This window comes from Lacerta agilis, chromosome 9 (assembly GCF_009819535.1).
Source record: "Lacerta agilis isolate rLacAgi1 chromosome 9, rLacAgi1.pri, whole genome shotgun sequence".
NCBI classification, from domain to species: domain Eukaryota; kingdom Metazoa; phylum Chordata; class Lepidosauria; order Squamata; family Lacertidae; genus Lacerta; species Lacerta agilis.
Genome location: NC_046320.1, coordinates 57,153,001 through 57,174,387, shown reverse-complemented (window position 1 = coordinate 57,174,387; position 21,387 = coordinate 57,153,001). Strand labels below are relative to the sequence as shown.

The 21,387-nt window shown below is 41.4% G+C and overlaps 1 protein-coding gene across 4 annotated transcripts in view; it reads left to right on the top strand.

Annotated features, from left to right (window-relative positions):
* Positions 1 to 21,387, top strand: part of GRID2 (glutamate ionotropic receptor delta type subunit 2) — a 657,599-nt gene that overhangs the window by 452,314 nt on the left and 183,898 nt on the right. For all 4 annotated transcript variants that reach the window (XM_033160571.1, XM_033160569.1, XM_033160568.1 and 1 more), the window contains exon 8: positions 1,989 to 2,090. In XM_033160571.1, coding sequence (XP_033016462.1) covers positions 1,989 to 2,090 — 102 coding nt within the window. The remainder of the gene's footprint in view (positions 1 to 1,988; positions 2,091 to 21,387) is intronic.

The window sequence follows — 21,387 nt, the reverse complement described above, 5'->3', positions numbered from 1 at the left end:
TTAAAGCCCAAATTGACATTTGCTCCAATTGCAAAAAGCAGGTTTTTGCAGAGGCAAAAAAACAAAACAAAACACAACATCCCACATTCAGAGCTTTTAAGTGCAGCTCTGTGCCTGGAAAGAGCAGGGGAAAAGATAAATGTGGATAAACTCTAATTCTTCAGTCTTATTTGGGAATTTTGTACCTGGCATCTTGTGGGTCTGTCAAACACCAGACCTCCTTATTAATGAGTAAATTGTTTCAGTATCCCCTTGAACTTCTTTTAGAGGGCCAGGAAAAAAAACTTCCTAATTCAGGCTCCCATCAATGGAGCTGATTAGATCTCTAGGCCATTCCTATGCACTTCATTTGTCCTTCTAATCCCACTTTGAAAGCTTTCTTAGCTCTTGTAGATTATAGATGGACTTCTCCATGCACTCATTTCCTTCATAGGTTGCTGAAAAGTATCCTACTGTTGCAAACACTGGATAAAGGGGTTTGGCTGCATCTTATGTTCTGCTAGCCAAGGATGATTAAGATGCAGTTCCATGCATTTCATATACCCTAGTGTCGAAGGCACCTTATAAAGAATAAAAATTACATTATTAATACATATGATTTCCTCTGATGATTCTAAACCAATTAGGAAGTCTCCATTAACTTCAGGGGGAGGCTGAACAAGAACCTGAAAGTGACCTATCTGCAAGAAGACATTAATTTTATCATTTTAGCAACAGGCCAGCGGTGGATAGCATTTCCCAAAAGGTTGCTGTAGAAATGGCTACATATAATGGCGAGTTCAGTTTAAAGGGATGTGCACTACTCTTTTTCTAGAATAGTTGTTGCTAGAGCAAATGTCAAAAAGTATCCCTGAAAAATGATCTATGAGGGTAGCACTGAAATTCCTCATAGTCTCAACTTTCATACTAAGAAGCCTGGTGAGCAACATTTGGTTCATGGGCCAGAACCTCGCCATCCCTGTTTTAATGTTCCTCATTGGCTTCCAAGTCCACACTAAATCCCATCTCTGTTATGTATATTACTGTTGGTCCCTTACAATATTGACTGATGCTCAGAATGGGTGTATACACACACACACACACACACCCCTGGACATATCTGTGTATAAAACAGTTTTATCCCAGCTTTTACAGAATCCAAAATAAGCCACAAAATACAATGAAACACTCAGGACAACAAGCCTGCAGACAGTTTAAAACTTGTAAGTAAAAACAACTATAAACAGCAGTAAAAGACACTGAAAAACCTCAGGGGGAAAAAATCAATCAATTTACTCATTCAGAATTATTAAATTATTTTTTGTTTAACAAACACAACTCAGCTAACGTTGCAGTGAAAAGGCCCACTAGTATTCGGTTTGGCCTCTCAAGGATAAAAGTATTCATAAAACAAAGAAGTGGTGAGATGGGCAGTGATTTCAAGATTATAGGAGAAGCCAGAGAATACGGTAGGTTCTCTCCATTCTGCCAACCTAACATGGCATTAGGATAATTAAGAAATTCTCTAGTGATCAAGGTTATCCAACCTGGTGCTCTACAGACATTGTAAATTATGACTCCCACCAGCCCCAGCCAGCGTAAATAATAGCCAAGGATAAATAAATAAATAACCCAAACCTATGCTGGGAGATGCTGTCCACAATATCTGGAGGACACCATGTTGTCTATGTCCTCTGTAAATAATTTGTGGACAGGCTCATAGAGGAGAAGTAATCTTGTCAGTATCCTTTTCTGCTTCACTGATGATAGGAGATGGGTTTTTTGTGTATATAATAACCAAAGCATATTCTCTTTTAATCATGGAATGGAAAACTTGTTGAACTACCCTTCCCATCATCCTTGACTATTTGTCATGCTGGCTGGGGCTGATGGAAGTTGGAGTCCAACCATACTTCAAGGCTGATAGGTTTCCCCATCACTACTTTAAACATTAATAACTGCTCATATTTCATGATCAACAGAGTGACACATCTTTTTCTGTGTTTCAGCTGGGCTGCTGGAATCCTGTCACCGGTCTCAACGGCTCATTAACAGACAGAAGGCTGGAGAATAACATGCGTGGGGTGGTTCTACGTGTAGTGACAGTGCTGGTAAGCAGAATCAGATTTTCCTCTTGAAATAAAATATACTGTATATACTTTCTTTTGGCTTCTCTTGCTCTTGACTTACAGTCCGTTGGCTACTATTTAGAAGAAAGAGCAAAGCAAAAAACTATGACGTTATTCTACAATTTGACCAAAATAATGTGAAACTTTTCTACTGACTGTTGCACCATCAGGCTTATATTTGTCAATACTGGGTTGATGGGAATTTTTGCCACCCCTCAAAATAATTATTTTACCAATAGAGTTAAATTTCAGCATGGGAATTAAATGCATTGTTCTGCTTCTTCCATCACAGTGTGCTAAGTTATGTGAGCCATGTGCATTAGTTGGAAAGGGCAAAACAAAGTGGGCCCGTTAGCTCAAGCTCTAAATGATGCATAAGAGGCAGTCATCCACCAATTACTGCAGCAAATTGATTGCCGTTTCACACAAATTACTGCACTCAGAAAATATTAAAGATAATCTTAGGGTGAATTACATTAGTTCAGTAAAACAATTGCTACACTCTTGTCAGCCATATTTTGCTTTTGCTTTCTGAGTATTCTGCGTCGTATGACAGGCACAAAGCAAGGCCTGAAAAAGATTGCGATGATTAACAATGATTCGAACAGGCTAAAATTTACTATAAGTGCTATACACAGATTAAGAAGAAGACAATCCCTGCCCACATACTTACAGTCTGGCAAAGCAATTCAAACCACCTTCGTGCCAGGCAGGGAGGAGGGGTTGGATTAGGCAGAGGTGCCCCTCCACACAGCTCTGCTAGACTGCAGCTGGCCACCACCTATGGAGTGATGCCTCTTCCACCTGTTGAACAGTGGGATGTGTGCAAGTGGCAGACAGTGGAGAGTACCAAAATGGAACTTAACTGGCACAGGGCTGAGCTGCCTTTGGATCCATTGCCCTCATTTAGCAGCATGATGACAATTTGGCCATACTGAGTCATGTCATTAATCCATCTAATTTAACATTGTCTACTCCGACTGCCAGTAGTTCCCCAGAGTGGAAAATGACAGAGGCCTTTTGCATCCCTACTGAGATGCCAGTGATTGAACCTGAGACTCCCTGCATGCAAAATGTGTGCTCTACCACTTACCTATGGTCCCTTATCTGGCACTGACAGATCACCATTTTTAGAAGACTGACAGAAACTTACTTTGGATGTTATTTGAAGTTCTTTTTAGTGGACTTTGGTTGCATGTTGCATGTTGTTGTTGTTGTTGTTGTCGTTGTCATTGTCATCTTCGTATTTGGTACTGTACCATCTAATCCCCCGAGTCAGGAGGATTCTCAGCTGCTGTGAATGAGTTCCAGTTTTAATTGTCTGCAGATTCTCCTTCAAGCAGCATTAGTAGTGACACAGCAAACAGGTCACAGGGAAACAGTTTCTGACCCACAGGACTCTCAGTTCAAGACCCACAGCAGTAACCCCTTCTCCTTTTCAATGCTTTCTGTTTTGTAAACAAGACTTGTACCTTTTCCACTAGACTAAACTAAGTTGGAGTGAGCAACTGCAAAGTGACAAGGCTGTATTATTTGTAGTTTGTGTGTTCCAGCTAATTTGATGTTCATCAAAGTAGCATCGCAGTAGCAGAAGCTGGTCTTTGTACTTTGCTTGCTACAGATTCAAAATGGATTGAACATAATATCCCTGCAATGAAAATGCTCAGTGAATGTTCCCTATCAAACATAATTCAAATTAGTTTCTCATTGTATTTTCCCCTGCTTCTATAATTTCATCCCTATTTTATCATTTCAGTTAGCTGGCCGGCATGCGTTCTTCTGGCAAACAACTATATTATGAAGATTTAGTGACTTTGATGCTTATGGGCATAGGAAAAAGAAATGCACCATTACTCACGCCAATATAGGCTCATATAATCTGAGAGAGAGATTTAAAGTTCAGGATTTCACACATGACAGATTGGTTATTCCACCTCCATACTCACACCTGCTGGTGTTCACCCCGCAACAATTTTTGTTTAGAAAACAATGAAAACACATTTCACCTGAATAGAAACCTCTATTTAAAATGTGCCCATATGCATGTTCAGTTGTACAACATTTTTAAATAAGAAAGCCTGGATTCAGATACCCAGTTCTTTCAACCACCTGGTCTACTGTCCCAATCCCTAGGCCATCATTTCATAGAACTGTAGAGGTGGAAGAGACTCCAAGGATCATCTAATCTAACTGCCTGCAGTGCAAGAATCTCAACTAAAGCATCCATGACAGAGGGTCATCCAACCTCTGCTTAAAAGCCTCTAAAGAAGGAGTGTCTACCACCTTCTAAGGGAGTACATTCCACTGTCAAACATTATTCCTGATGCTTAATCGGAATCTCCTTTCTTATACCTTGAATCTACTGGTTAGGGTCCTAACCTCTAGAGCAGCAAAAACCAAGTTCTCTCTGTCTTCCATGTGACAGCCCTTCCAATATTTAAAGAGGGCAATCATGTCACCTCTCAATCTCCTCTTATCAAGGCTAAACATACCCAGCTCCCTCAACCATTCCTCATAAGGCTTGATTTCCAGACCCTCGGTCCTCTTGGTCACCTTTCTCTGAACACATTCCAGTTTGTCAATATCCTTCTTAAATTGTGGTGCCCAGAGCTGGACACAGTACTCTTAAGTATGATCCGACCAAGGCAGAATAGAATGGTACAATATTTCCCTTGATCTGGAAACTAGACTTTGATTGATGCAACCTAGAATAGCATTAGCTTAATTTGCTGCTGTATCATACTGTTGACTCATGTTAAACTTGTGGTCTACTAAGACCCCTTTTTTACATATACTACAGGCAAGCCATGTGCCCCCTATCTTATATTTGTACAGCTAGCTACACTTATTTCTACTTAAGTGTAGAACCTTACATTTGTCTCTATTCAAATTCATTTTGTTAGTTTGGGCCCAGTTCTCCAAAGGTTTTTTTGAATCACTATTCTGTATTAGCTACCCCTCCCAGTTTGATGTCATATGCAAATTTGATGAGCATCCCCTCAATTTCTTCACCCAAGTCCAATGTCTTTATAAAGACGTTGAACAACAATGGACCCAGGATGAAAACCTATGGCATCCCACTTGTCACTTTTTCCCAGTGTGATGAGGAACCATTAGTGAGCACTTTTGGGGTTTAGTCAATCAACCAGCTACAAATACACTTAGCAATAATCTCATGCATCCCACATTTTACCTGCTTTCCCACAAGAATATATTGGGGGACTTTGTCAGAATCCATGCAGAAATCAATATGCACTACATCCACAGCATTCCCTGATCCACCAAGATTGTAATTCTATAAAAAAAGAAAGAAAAAGAAATGAGATTCATCTGGCATGATTTGTTTTTTTAGAAACCCATGCTGGGTCTTTGTGAATCTTGACCCCTCTCGATTCTTTGGACTGTAACAGATGGCTGTGCAGCCTGGAAATGATGAATTTGCAATCCACAACATTGGCAAAGGCTTCCATATGCAACAGGATTCTGCAAACTACATCCCCTGAATCCAATGTACTGAATAGGCTGTAGTTATTATGTCTGAAACAACCACTGTTGCCAGATGGCTGTGTAGAGGAGTCATACAAAACAGCACAGAATTCAGCAGAATGGGGACACAGCTTGAAATTACCCACATATTTGTTCATTACATTTATATCCTGCCTCTCCTCCATCATGAAACTTGAAAGTTGCTAAAATGGGGTCCCTGGGCAGTCACCCATCTAGGTACTGAGAAGACTCAAACCTTCTTAGCTTCAACAAGTTGCACATCATGTGTCTTCAGGGCATAGTCCTGGGACCAAGTCAACTGTGAATGTGCGCTGTAAGTTATCCCATTACAGTCATACCTCTTGTTATGTCAGTCTCCCGTTGCGTTTTTTTTTCAGGATACGAATGCAGCAAACCCGGAAGTGTATACTTCTGGGTTTTGCCACATGCGCAGAAGCGCTCTATCACGCTGCGCTTTTGCACACAAGCGGCTCTCTAGTTGCGGACTTTTCGGGGTGCAAACGGCACCCCGGAACGGATCAAGACTGTCACTAGAGGTACCACTGTATTCCTTGTCACCCATGTGTTGCCATGCCTTCTCTGTCCCATAGGGGATGGTGGTGGTAAGGAAACCTAGAGGGATGTAGGGCAGTCTTAGAATGATAATGGGTCTACATTACCCATTTGCCGTGCCAGCAAGAACTTCCTGCTGGAGGAACAGGGTGTGCCTTCTCCTGCACACTTGAAGATTTTAAGTCCAAGTCCTGCTTCGTGAACTTCATGCCTTTTACCTAGCATGAAATACCACTCTAACTTCCTTAGTCCTTCCCCAACTGTTCCTGTCCGTGGATCTGGGGTGTCACTCCTCCAAAAGCAGGAGTATGGCTTCTGTTCTACAATACCCAATTTATTTAGGACAGCGGCATGAATACTGTAAAGAAATGGAATATAACACTAGGTAAATCTCTCCACTTTAGTGTGTTACCATTCACTTGTGTGGCCACAAAGTTAAGGTGGACTGATAGTACTGCTCTTTCAGCTCTGATGAACTTTGATGACATTACACATTTAGGGCTCAGCAAAAAACAAAACTCAGGTTATGCTTTCATGATTATGGCTTACTCATCGCATTGCAATTGTGTGGGATGGAACCTTTATTCAACCTAAGAATAAAAATGCACTTGTCTCTCAACAGATCTAGGCTGGCTTAGGAAGAGAGCATTAGTAGGCACTGGTTGCTAATTTTAGCCCACTGTACCTTTTGTTGTCTCAAATCTTTTAGTTGTCATGATGGATAATGAAGGAGGTGATGAGAAAATGTTATGTCAAGTGGCAAGGAATATTTTTTAGTGTGTACCATTAATTGGGAACAGTAGTTTGTTATGGGTACTTGGAATTATAGCTCTGTGAGGGGTCTCCTAACAATTCTCAGCATCCCTTCACAAATTACAGTTCCCAAGAATCTTTGGGGGAAGTGACAATAGCTAAAATGGCATGAGACTGTTTAAAATATATGGTGTGCATGTGACCCAAGTCAGATTTTCAGCTTTCTTGCAAGAAGCAGATAAAACTGAACCAAAACCATGAATCCAATTTTTATTTTGTTTGTGTGTTCAATGATACCCTTGAAAGTATTGCTCTTTTCCCTACCATATATATATGGAACACTCAAACAGCTTGATTTAGCCAGCAATCTTCCTTCCTCCCCTCTCCTCACTCTTTCAATTTGAAGCATAAAGGAGAGGGCTCTCATTCTGGCAAAAGTCTAGTTCTCCATAGGAATATAGGAAGCTGCCTTCTGCTGGGTCAGATCATTTATCCATCTAGCTCAGTATTGTCTACACAGGAGGTAGCAGTTCTTCTGGGTTTCAAGCAGAGTGTTCTATCCCACCCCTACCTGGAGATGTGGGGGATTGAACCTGGGACCTTCTGCATTGCAAAAGAGATGATCTCTCACTGAGCTACATCCTTTCTTTACTCCCTTGAATTTGTAGTCCAGAAGAATCTGGAGAGCCATGCCCTTGAGCTGTGCTGCTCTGGTGACCTTGTGGGAAATTAAAATGACTGTATGTTTCTGCCACAGCGAAGTAAGGCCATGTCTGGGAGCCCAAACGTATAGGAGTGATTCCTCTAGAGGGTACTTTGCCAAAGGCTTGCTCAATCCTTTTGCTGACCCTGAGCATGAGTGCCCAGTGGCATAGCATAATCGACAAAATATGGCACATTACAGATTACATGCAAAATCCAAAAGATAGATGGGACATTATAGCTGGAATTTCCATTCCTTACAACTGTAAAACGTGTTTGATAGGGCCACCAGGGGCCAGGGTGAAATTGCTTCAAGGCTATAACTGGCCTAGAGGCAGCCAATCATCTATACCTGCTTTTGACTGGACTTAACCGTCCAGGGGTCCTTTACCTTTACCTTACTACCTGCTTTAAAGAATTGGTATTATTTCCAGAACTTACTGTCAGTCACTCCACTGACAATTATGTTCTGTTTTCACAGTAATGACATTTCAGTTCTGCCCACCCTCCTGAAGCCTGTTTATATCATGTTGGTATATTTTCTATTGACTTGCTGCAAATGATCCTACATCCTAGCACACAATCATGAATTCTAACACACAACCGTAAGAAAGGGCAGATGAAGTATAGAAATATATTCAGATGGCCAATAATGGCGCAGGATACCATCACACATCTTTTTCTCCAGTATTGATACCATTTGCTCACTCATTTATTTCACAGCTTTTGGGGGGGGGGGGGCGTTAATAGTATTTCATTTATTTTCTAAAAAAAAAAGGCTATTGGGAGGATTCATTAAAAAAGCAAACAGCTCTCTTGTACTCTTTTATATTGTGAATCTTTATATGAAGTGCTGGGTTGCTTCATATTTTCATGTTCTCTTCTATTTATTTTTATAGCGGTGGTCCACCAGTGGGTTTTTACATTTAAAGTAAGTGATCAGTTGACCAGTCAATCACCTAGCACTTGCTGGTTCCTGAGACTCTTGCACAGAATGCACTGCTCCAGCAAAGTGTTGGAGATTCATTCCCTGTGTCTGCAGTCATGGGATTGTTATCTATTATATGACGGTGTATGGCCTACTCTCATGCAGGAGGGAGAGAACATGCCAGTCAGGCATGTGTCTCTGCCAGGGTCCTATACGAGAGTAGGACGCTCCTGCTAACACAAAGCACTTCATATGAAAAGTATCTGGTTGGATCAATGCATTGCACATGCACTTCTATCTGGATCAATCCATTCTTTGCAATTATCCACCAAGGGCCATTTGGAATACTAGAAGTTGTCCTGCTATTGGATCATTGTCTACAGTCTGCCCACATCTTTTTCTTTAAACAAATTGGTGATTTCAGAGAAAGAAGAGGGACTGTGAAGAGGGGTGTACAATTTCTGTCCCCCACCCACTCTCTGTTACTATTCACTCTTCTCACTAAACAGATCCTGGTCTCTTTTCATTTCATTCTTTCCATCTTGCTTTCTGTGGGACCAATATGGGGCAGTAATTGGGGAGATTGGACATTTGTACAATAAACCATCTAATCTTTCTTACAAACCCTGTTCAGTGGGATGGCCTTGAACAAGGCATGATCTCACTACCTTTCTCTCACCTAATAGGCCTGTTGTGTTTATATGTGTGTTGCATGTGTGTTGTGATTATTCAAAAACAAAGTCTAATTAGGTGCCACTGTGAATTCTCACATTTTTCTCTTGATACTCTTGTCTCTCCTTCTCTTCTATCTTAATGTAGTACTGTAGTAAGATCCTCAGAACAGATACCTGTCATACTGTTGTTCTGTAAAGTACCATTATGTTCAGGCTGTGAGTGCTGCTGTTTATGTTGTCTAAATGGCATCCCCCACACAAAATAAAAAGGTATCAGCTGGCCCAGTGGACCTCCCCTCCTCCCCCTCAGGTATTGCAGGGGGAGGGAAAAACTCTTAGTAGGGAACCCTCCAAACAGAAAAAATAGGGCACAGTTTCTTCAATTGCCAAAGAGTATAGATAGGAAGGAGGATAGAGAAGTGGGAGAGGGGAATTGTGTTGCAGGTCCCACTTCTACAGAAATGATAGTAATGTTCACAACAACAACAACAACTAGTACTACCACCACCACTACTACTATTTGGCAAAGCATACAATCAGCACATGTTGAAAGAAAAACTATTTTTTAAATAATTGATGGTTACATTAGGATTTGTTGGGAATCTTTAGTTGACAGAAACTGGGTGATGGCAAGGCAACAGAACTTTCTGCTTTGCTTTCTGTTGTTCTCTCTGATTCACATCTCAGTCAGAAGAAAAGAGAGCAGAACAGCTGTCTCCTAGCAAAAACCTATGAAGAAAAACTGAAATGCTAGTAATTTACAGCCGCCCTGATAAATGGGCTCATTTTATTGTTGGATGAATAAAATCATCATGAAGATTGATGCATGACAGAAGCACTTGGCTATTTGCTATTCTTTCTAGCCACACCAGGCCTTGGATTGGAACCTGTCACTAAATATGAAATATGCTTTATGAGATTCCTGGGAGGCAGTCATTTTTAATTTAAAACAGATAACATGCAGTAAGTAATACGGGTTTTGAAATTGTTGGCACTTCTAAAAAATCCTCAGGTAATCTTATATCTAAACAGATCTAATTGCTTTCAGTGTAGCAGCTAACTGCATTTAAAAACTTTTTTAAAGGCCATTTTATAGGTTGACAAGGCATTCATGGTTGAATGAATATTCTAATCTTAATCTTATGGAGCACAATCGGTCAGGGAGTTCTAGGTTCATACTGGTGCCCAGTGCATGAATTACGGAGGGACAGAGGTGGGAGCTACCTTTTTCCAAGTGCTTAAAAGTAAGTTATTCACTCCTACATCAGAAAGAAAATTATTTTAGACTGTCAGGACTCCAGATTCCTGTAGTCACCAGGAACTCAGCTAGATTGGTAAAGAAAAATGTTTTACAGTATATGCGTTGTATATGCTTGGGCTTGCTGATCGGAAGGTTGGCAGTTCGAATCCCCACAACGGGGTGAGCTCCCATTGCTCTGTCCCAGCTCCTGCCAACCTAGCAGTTCAAAAGCATGCCAGTGCAACTAGATAAATAGGTACCACTCCGGCGGGAAGGTAAACAGCGTTTCCGTGCACTGTTCTGGTTTCACCAGAAGCGGCTTAGTCATCCCTCGGCCTGTAAAGCAAGATGAGCACCACAACCCCAGAGTCGTTTGCGACTAGACTTAAGTGTCAGGGGTCCCTTTACCTTGACCTTTATGCATTAAAACACTGGCACCAGATGGTGATGTGGAGTTCCGTTCTTGCAAATGCGATTTCTCATACAGAGTATACAATACATTTTCCTGAAACACTTCTTTGATGTGTCTAGATCCAGCCCAGGACACAGAGTCAGACGTCACAGTGCTGCCGTATAAGGAACCAGGCTAGATTTCTGGCTCCTTTGTGATCAGGAGACCACTGAGGCTGACAGGTAGCAGCCCAATGAACCAGAGGTCACATCTCCAGGACTCATAGGTGCCCTCATAGGCATATTTTTGTGGGTATGAGGGACCAAGTTCTCCTACAGTCCATTGACAGAGGGAGTGCATCTAGAATGCAGGAGAAGTACCCATTGTCAGGCTAGAAGGCCCACTCTTTAAGAGGCTATAGTTCTCCAGAAGGCAGGGTGATCTTGGGAGAGATGGGCTAGCGATGGTAGAATATAGGATGGGAGAACTGGAGACCAGGGCTCAAAAATAACTCAGTTCACTTCCAAGCCTAATCAGAACAAGTTGAGCACTAGGAGCTCTCCGTGGTGCTGAGATAGCCTTGCCATAGGACCAGAACAGGACACAGATTGCTTGCCTGGAAATGAGTGGGTCCAAGAAAAAATAATTTGAGGTGTGGAGACCACTATTAGGGAAACAATAAAGCTAAATATAATGTGACTGAAAGCTGGGAGAGACAATGGCATATAGTTGAATAAAATATTTTGGGAGAGCTCTTACCCTTGGAGTAACTGCTATTCCAGAATATGCACAAGAATCATGCAACTGTCAAGTTTCAGCCTGGAAGTCCCCTCTGAAGCATGGAGAGGAGGATCCCAAAGCAGCAACAGTATCTGGGCCGTGATAATGGGATCTTAGTGGCGAAATCAGGCATAGTGGAGCATCTTTGACCTTCAACTTCTTTTTTCAAAACCTTCCTCTAGCATAGGTTCCATTAGCAGAGAACTTGGAATGAAAAGCTTGGTTGTCACCAACCGCTGCAATCATCAAATCCCTTTGAGATGTTTGCAGAAAGAGAGCTTTTATCTTATCTTTGGGGATCCTGTACATGATCCTTGTTTGTGATCCTGAAGCAGAGATTGCTTAAAGTAGCCTTCACCAACCTGGTGCCCTCCAAATGTTTTGGAGTACAATACCCTTTACTGCCAGACAGCATGGCCATAGTTCAAAAACATATGGAGGGCAGCAGTCTCATGGAAAAAGTGCAGTGATGGTAGATAGCCCAATGAGCCAATAGTCTGCATAAACTTTTCTTTGAGTCTGACATTGGGACCTGAGAGCAAAGCCAGTAATAAGAAAACAAGGTCCTGAAATACAGTTATCATTCTCATTTACTCTACTCCTGCCTTGTCTAGACATAGCCTTAAGATCCACTGTTTCTTAATGGTCTTTCTTGGCCAGCTGCTTTTGGGGGAAGATGCTTCATTGTGTGTGTTTGTGTTTTCCCTTTAGCCTGTTATCTGTTCAGACTTTTTTTAAAAAATAAATAAATAAATAAATCTTATTGTTAGCAGGAGAGCTTCTGTAACTAGAATATTAAATGTTTCAATTAAATTTTAGCCATTGATTCCCAACATCAAGGTAATGCATTTTGCTGTTCAATTAAAAATAACAAGCTGCTATGCCGTTCTTTGCCCAAGTGTAAACGATGGAACAGTGGTCAATAAAGCAATCAAGAAAATGAAGTATTGGTGCCTCCATATTCTTTCTGAAAGCTTGTGGGGAATAAAGCCCAGAATGATTAACACTGAAACTTGGGGAGCTAAAACTTTGGAGAAGTCAAAGAAGGTAACAAGGGCATACAAGCTTGAAATTGGCATTTGAACAGTGGTTTGCAGATACTCTGACTTTTCTAAGTACCTCCTTTTTACTGAATGTCTGCTCCTTGTCACCTGAGAGAAAGAAGGGGTGGCAGCTCATCATTCAGTTCTCAGAGCTCACCAACATCCACCATTTTTGAAAATCTTAAAATCTTAAAATCAATATGTATGCTTGCAGTTGTGGGTTTATTTTAAACTTTTTAAATATTAGTTTGAGGCTGTGTTTAGAGCACCACTGGGACAGAGTGCAATTAGAGCTTTCAGAATTCTCCTCTGCTTGTCTTAGGCAAACAAGGATGGGGAAGCTTTCATCCTCTTGATGTTGTTGGGCTCCAGCTGCCACCAGGTCTACCCAGCATGGCCAATGCTTATGGCTGATGGGACTTAGAAAGTATACTTGGAGAGAAGTAACACTTAGGCTGCATTTGGACATCACACTATGGTTGGGAATGCTGAAAATGAGCCCGGGCAAACCTTGACTCATGCGCTCTCCATTCCCCTCTCTGTCTCTAGTGTAGCTGTAAGAAAATGTTTGGAAGCTTTCACATCCATTTTAGATTAAACACATTTTGCCATGTAATCTGGGTAATTAAACTGTGGTTAATGTTAAATATGGTGTGCTTGAAATGGGTCAACTTCAAACCATGAATTGTGGGACTGCTTTTCTTTTTAACAAACCATGGTTAACATTAACCACAATTTAAGCCTCGGGTGACACTCTTGAACCATTGTTTACTGAAAATAAGGGGGCAGTTTCCATTCTCACAGGCATGGCATAAGAAGGAAAGGGCAAGCAAGAGCACAATACTTGTCACGCTAAACTGTGATTTAGCATGATGGCGTACAATCATTGTCTTAGTGGGTTGTCTGATATCTGGTCCACTGGAGTAACAGAATGAGATCCTCAAGTGAAGTGTCCCATTTAAGACCAGCACTGAGAGATATCATTTGTGAATTGTTACCTATATGAACAAAATCAAAGGAGCAGAGTTCTGTGCATGGTAGTTGTACTAGGTTGCAGAGCTCATCTTAATGGATTAGAATATCAATATTAAAATAACATATCCCGGTATGATCAGAAAAATATAAAGGATAGTCACTGAGGTCATTTAATATGCTCTGTGAATACTAACAGTCAGTCTAATTACCTGATCTCACCACTTCTTTCAACGCACAGAAGGTCATGCATTTGCAGATCAAACTTTACTGTGTGCTCTGGACCCCTGTAGATTCCATTTCCATTTCTTACCAATCAACATTCTCCCTCTCTCTCTGCTCTTTTATTTGTGTTTGGCAGAATGTTCAAAAGATGTTTTCCTTTTTAAAGGGAGACATCCATTTGCAACGAGATAAGTATCGACTTAAAGAAAACAACAAAAAAAATGGACGATTTGCTATCGTTTAAAAGAGATGAGTGATCAAGCGTTTGTACGAAAGGCAGAAGTGGGATTTATTTTATGACCCAACAAAAATGTGGGATCCAGTGTTTTGTTGTGACACAGAGTAGGCATTGGTTGGTATGGAAATGTCAGGGTGAACAGAAAAGTCTTCATCATATTCCAGAAATATAGAACAGAAACCACATGCTTTGTTTCCAAAAGGCTGTTCCACATGGTGGGTTCCATCACATCAGTGGCAGACAGTGTGGTTGGCTGCGCTGTGCTGTTCACCTCACCTCCCTCCAGCTGAGTTGCTGCTGCAGATCAGGATGGACAGGGACAGGGATGAGACTGTGCTGAGGCTGGTATGGTGCAAATGTGCTGGCAGAGCCGGTACAGTGCTCCTGCTGCTGTATTTGTACCATGCTGACCTCATCCGTCCTCCTCCATCCTGGTATGCAGCAACAACACAGCCAGAGGGAGGTCAGGTGCAGCTCCACCATGCTTTCAGCCACTGCATTACCCAAAAGCTATCCTTTTTTCCTTTAAACTGGAAATACCAGGGACTAAACCCTGGGACTTTCTGCATTCAGAACATGTGCTGTACTAATGAGCTCTATCCCTTTTGTTCTCCTCCATTGTGCTTTTTAGAACAATGATGTTAGAAACAATGGCACCCTTTGATGCTGGGGAAATTAGGAAACCTGACTTGAGAGGAAAGTAGTGAAAGCAGCTCAAGGACTACTTTGCTTACAGAAAAGAAGTTTGTTTGCAGATTGATATGCTGATCTTCAGCACAAGCTCTCGAATAAATCATAAAGTAAAATCAAAACATGAACAATGCAGTCACAAACATGAATAAATGCAGCAGAGCAACAAACACACATTAAAAGCCAGCAAAAATAAAATAAAATAAAAGTAACAGATTAAAGCCAGCTAGTTGATGTGGCAGAAGACCTGGACAAACAGAATGGACTTTTCTTGGTGCTGGAAGGACATTACAGCCCCAACCTTCCTGGGAATGTATTTCATATACATAGTGCTATTTCTCTAGAAAAGAGGTGCCAGAACTCACCATAAATGCGTTCCTTGTTCTCTTAGAATGGCAATGGCACCCACCTGAGAGGTGCTGGAACTGTGTTCTGGCTGGGGGGGGAAAGCCCTGCATATATGTACAGGGTGAGACAGCTAAGAAGGGCCTCTCTTCAATCAACACCCACATAACTGAGGAGACTTAGAATAGAGCTCAGAAGCTCTTAGCATTAGGCCCCTTCCCTGTCCCATGCTGCTTTGCACAGTGCTGCTGTGCTAGAGCATCTTGTCTTACAACAGCACATCAAGCACAATGGCAGCCTGGTGGGTGAGAAGCAGAGCTGTTAACCTTCTTCTTTTTTTGCATTGGGAAACAGCCATAGCTGTCAACTTTCCCTTTTTTTGCAATGGGAAACGGCGCTGGAATAAGGGAATTTCCCGCAAAAAAGGGAAAGTTGACAGCTATGGTGAGAAGAGGTTAAAACAGGGTTTTCTGAGGTGCTGCAGAGCGCTGGATTGAGACCAGCATTACCAGAATTGAAGTAGTGTTGTTGTCCCCATACACACACAATATGTGAATTAGCATTAAGAGAGCTCTTTATTTTGATCAGGAAATGTCTTATGAAACTCTCTTTCCCGAGGCCCCTCCTTTTCATCTCCAGATATTTCTTGCAGGGAACAGAGAAGGTGATAATGCCTCTGATTCCTCAGCAGGGAGCCGGTGAACGACAATCAGCAGAAATCACTTCTGCACCTTCCCTATAATTTGATGAGAGTGTTTGCGAAACCATTTAGCAAACTCATGTTACCCTAACTGAACTCATGCCCCTGAGTAATGAAGTGGCAGTATATTCTTGGGTCTCATAAAAGGCCAAAGGGGGGGGGGAAATCCCTCCTCAGCTGTCACTTTGAGTTCTCTCTTCTTTTCCAGCTGTGCATGGTCTCACTAGCCATCTCCAGATAGGTTCACTTTTTAATTTTTATTCTCATCATCATCAAACATTAGCTAGAAATAAAATAATTGCCCTTTTATCTCCAGGAGAAAGATGAAAAAGATTTTTTTGGGTTTCGATCTGCATCTGTTAGTTTGTGAAATATACCCCGCCTTCCCCTGGGGATTAACAATTACATCGGATTGCAAATTGTCATAAAGACAGTTTCCATGGTTTCGGTGAGAAGCTAAAATCTCCCAGCTGAGATTTCCAGAGGGGTGGCCGCATTTGCCTGTTACAGCAAAACCGAGCAAGACTTTTGTAGCAACTCAAAGACTTAACATATTTATTATTGCCATAGGAGTCCTGCTTCCTCAAATGCATGAAGTTTTATTCCCAGGGGAGTGGCAGTAAGCAGTGAGGTCAGATGGAAAGACAGTGCAAAGAAACTAACAAATAAGCAGTTACACGAAAGCTTAGATGTATGCAAAATAAGCCTAGTAGTAGTAACTCTTCATAACAGAAGTATGTTTTCTTAATCATCAAACTTGTTTGCCATGTTAATTAAAACCTGTTGTCAGGAAACCCCCCTCCCCGCGGCTGGTGGGAGCGCGGGAGCGTTTGCAGTATAGAGAACCCCCGAAGCTGTTTACCAGTTCCTCCTCCCCCTCCTCAGCCGGAAGCGACCATTCCTCCAGTGGGGAGGGGGAGTCAGAGGCAGGAAGGCGGTGCAGGGGCTCTGAGAGGATCGCAGAGCCTCAGCACTGAGGGGAAAGTGGGGAACAGGGTCAGGTTCCCACGCTCCGAGGGCGCAGACAGGAAGGACGTGGAAGGGGGAGGCGGGGGTTCAGAATCCCGCGCCTCTTTTGCTGGACAAAGAACAGGAAGAGCTCATTCCCGGACCCTGCGGAGGGATGAGATGGACGTTTGATCTTTTGCTCCACTGTATATAGCTGTGCACAATAAAAGACTTAGTTTAAAAGTTCTGCGTCTGGCGTTTTCCTCATGAGCAACCACTGAACGTCCTTACACCTGTAGTTCAGTTGAGAAGTATTTTCTAGTAGCCCAGTTACTTGGGGCCTCTTTATACCAGCCATTGGTATAAAGAGGCAACACCATTGACAAAATCAAGATGTATTTTTTTCAGTAATTACCAAAGGATAAGAAAGTACTGTTTATGTATGTAATGACAGTGGCAAGAATGTTATTTGCCCTGGGAATGGAACAAAGAAAGAGCCCCATCGAAAGAAGAATTGATAATGAAGATGGTGGACTATGCAGAGATGGCAAGGCTGACCGAGAAGATCAGGCACCAAGAGGTTAACAAATTTAATAGAGAGTGCCATAACTTTATAGATTATATTAAAGAACACTATAAAAATCTAAAATCATTAGCAGGATTGACATGGCACTTGTAATTTAAAACAACAACAAAGGATAAAAATGAAGTATAATGATTTGGATAAATGCAATTAGATGCAGTTAAAAAAGGAAGCTAAATTTTGGAAGCCAAGTGGAGGAAAGTCCAGGGGTTCAAGGACTATGATTTAATGTAAACGTGTGTGTAAAAAAAAAAATTTCTTTTGAATCTTTAAAATATTTTTTTTAAGACAAAATCAAGATGTAAAGCTTTCCCCAGGATAAAACACTGCAGTGATGCCTCAGTCACTTGCCTGGGGCTTTATCCCTGCTACCATGGTACCTTTTAAAAGTCAAGCACCATAGTAGGGGACAAATCATGTGCATCTAGCCCACCAAAGGTTACCCCATCCCAGCCAGGTATTTATTACTGGCTCCATGTCCAGGTGTTGGTGCTGCTGGAGGCCTGCCAAAGACAATACCTTAACGGGGAGAAGGGGCACTACTTGGGGGGGGGGAGGACATGGTCTGGCACTGAGTTATGTCCCCCTCCATCAACTCATCATTATCACCAGCTCAAGATTCATTGTTGAGTTGAATGATGATACAAGATCCCCACAAACGTCGTGTGGCTTACAAGAACTAGTCATAGTCCAAGGGTTGAAAAAGTCCAAGTATAGTTATTGTTTTCATGTTCAGTAAAAATATTAATATCTTGCAATGGTTTTGGGGTCAGTTAGAATCATGAATTTGTAGAGTAGGAAGGGACCCCAAGGGTCCTCTAATCCAACCCTCTGCAATGCATGAATCTCAACTAAAGCATCCCAGAAACATGGCCATCCAACCTCTGCTTAAAAACTTCCAGTGAAGGAGGGTCCACCACCTTCTGAGGGAGTCCATTCCACTGTCAAACAGTTCTTACTGTCAGAAAGTTCTCCCTTATGTTTAGTTGGAATCTCCTTTCTTGTAACATGAATCTATTGGTTCAGGTCCTACTCTGAAGCAGGAGAAAACTAGCTTGCTCCATCTTCCATGTGACGCCCCTATAGATATTTGAAGATGGCTCTCATATCTCCTCTCAGTCTCCTCTTTCCGGGCTAAACATACCCAACTCCTTCGACCATTCCTCATAAAGCTCGGTTTCCAGATCTTCTATCATCTTGGGAGCCCTCCTATGCACACAAACCAGCTTGTCATATCCGCCTTAAATGGTGGTACCCAGAATTGGACACAATACTCCAGGTGTGGTCTGACCAAGGCAGAACAAAGTGGTTCTATGATTTCCATTAATCTCAACACTATACTTCCATTGATGCAGCCCAATGGTCTACTAAGACCCCTAGATCCTTTTCACGTGCACTACTGGCAACCTATGTGTCCACCTTATGTCAGTGCAGCTGGTTATTTCTGCCTAATTGTAGAACTTGTTAGTTTTGGCCCAGTTCTCCAATCTGTTAAAATAATCTTGAATCCTGATTCTGTCTTCTGTGGCATTAGCTACTCTTCACAGTTTGGTGTCATCTGCAAATTTGATGAGTTTTGTGACAGTTCCTTAATCCATGTTGTTTTTAAAGATGTTGAACAATGGACCCAGTACAGAACCCCGTGGCACCCCATTTGTCACATTTTTTTCAGAATGATGAAGAACCATTAGTGAGCACTCTTTAAGTTTGGTCAGTCAGCCAGTTATAAATCCACCTAACAGTTATCTATCCAGCCCACATTTTACCAGCTTCTCTACAAGATATCATGGAGGACTTTATCAAAAGCCTTTCTGAAATCAAATTCCTGTTGTTTGTGTCTCACACAATGGAAACCAGTCTGAACTTCCTTACTTGCCAGCTGTTGCACATTCATTAATGAAATCTTAGAATCTAGTACAAAGCTGCTTGCATGCTTCAAAGTGTCTCATAAATCCGATGAACAATTAGCAGGCACTTTTGACTAACAAAATTCTAATTCTGAATTATGAGCCACTATTACCTAATAAACCTGACAACTGATGTGAATAAATCCATCCTAAAAAAAAGAAACATCACCTCTTAAATCACCCGTTTTCCCTTCCAAAGAGATCCAGGAAACACTGCATAGTATACTTGGATTGATAAACTACAAAGATGTGTGTGTGTGTGTGTAAGATCTCATTTGCTCTATTTCAGGGGTCAGCAACCTTTTTCAGCCATGGGCCGGTCCACCATCCCTCAGACCATGTGGTGGGCCAGACTATATTTTGAAAGAAAGAAAAAAAAAGAACGAATTCCTATGCCACACAAATAACCCAGAGATGCATTTTAAATAAAATGACACATTCTACTCATGTAAAAACATGCTGATTCCTGGACTGTCCGCGGGCCAGATTGAGAAGGTGATTGGGCCGCATCCGGCCCACTGGCTTTAGGTTGCCTACCCCTGCTCTAGCTGATCAGATTTATTGCATGGGGAATCTGACACTTTAATGATGATCACTAATTTATTATTTGCTTTTCCTTAATAAGCACAAAGGTTTTCAGTGGCATAATATTTCTGATATTTTTTTTATTTTTGTATGTGGCAGGGAGTAGTGGCTGAGGAAAACAGAAATGATTCTCCCTTTTCATTTCTAATAACCTATTTTGAGATCATGTTTCATATGATTATAATAAAACTATGTTGGACAACTATTTAATGGGATCCTTTTGTTGAATGATGTCTACTTTTGGCTGATGCAGATTGATAGAAGTTTCTTGTTTTAAACCAGTGTTGTTATTTTATTTTATTTATTAATTTCTTCCTATGAACTTCTCAAAGCAATTCCACATTACAATAAAAACGTATCTCATGCAATTGCTTGTATAAAAACAGTTCAAACAATTTTTTAAAAGTTACACATATAAGAGCAGCTGAAACAATTGCATACATCGAAACAATTTCGAATCCAATAAAAACAGCGGCTGGGATAAAAATCTCAACTTAAAAGACTTGTTGAAACAGGAAAGTTTGAAACAGTCATTACAAAGACAGTGTAAATTGTGTCTGTCCAAAGGTTAGTTGCCACCACAGGGAAGGCCTGATCATGACACCCTGCAGAATGACTGGATAGAATTGTACCTGCAGGATGCAATGGTTAGTTGGGTATATAAAGGATGAGAAATACTTTATTTTATTTTATAGTTTTTTATTCATTTATCATAAGCATATGTGCAAACTAACACAGAACCATACAAACAATAACAAAACCGTGCATGGAGAATATTCAATATAAAAAACAAATCATAGAGGCAATTATTATTGTTATTTAAATTTGTTAGTTGCTTTATCTCGTCCAGGGAAACCCAAAATGACTTAAAACCAAGCAGCCAAAAAGAGACAGACAATAAACCATGCATTGATACATTAAAACCAAAATGAAAGATAAATACATTACAGTGGTAACTCGGTTTACGAACTTAATCCATTTCGGAGGTCCGTTCTTAAACTGAAACTGTTTTTAAACCGAGGTGCGCTTCCCCTAATGAGGCCTCCCGTTGCTGGTGCCCTTCCACCGTTCAGATTCCGTTCTTAGACCGAGGTAAAGTTCTCAAACCGGGACACTACTTCCAGTTTTGCGGAGTTCGTAAACCGAATAGTTCGTAAACAGGGCTGTTCTTAAACCGAGGTACCACTGTATTCCACAAATAGGGAGCCACCACAGAAAAGGCCCATTCTCATGTTGCTATCCTCCAGACCTCTCATGGAGGGGATGCATGAAAAAGGGCCTCACATGATGAGTGCAGGGTCTGGGTTGGTTCATATGATCATTTAGTTATCCTGCCCCCCCCCAGCTGTTTAGGGCTTCATACACCTATACCAGCACCATGAACATAGCCCAGGAACTACCCTGTTTCTCCTAAAATAAGACATAGCCATAAAATAAGCCATAGCAGGATTCCTATGCATTTGCGAAATATAAGCTGTTCCCCCAAAATAAGCCATACCCCGAAAATAAGCCATAG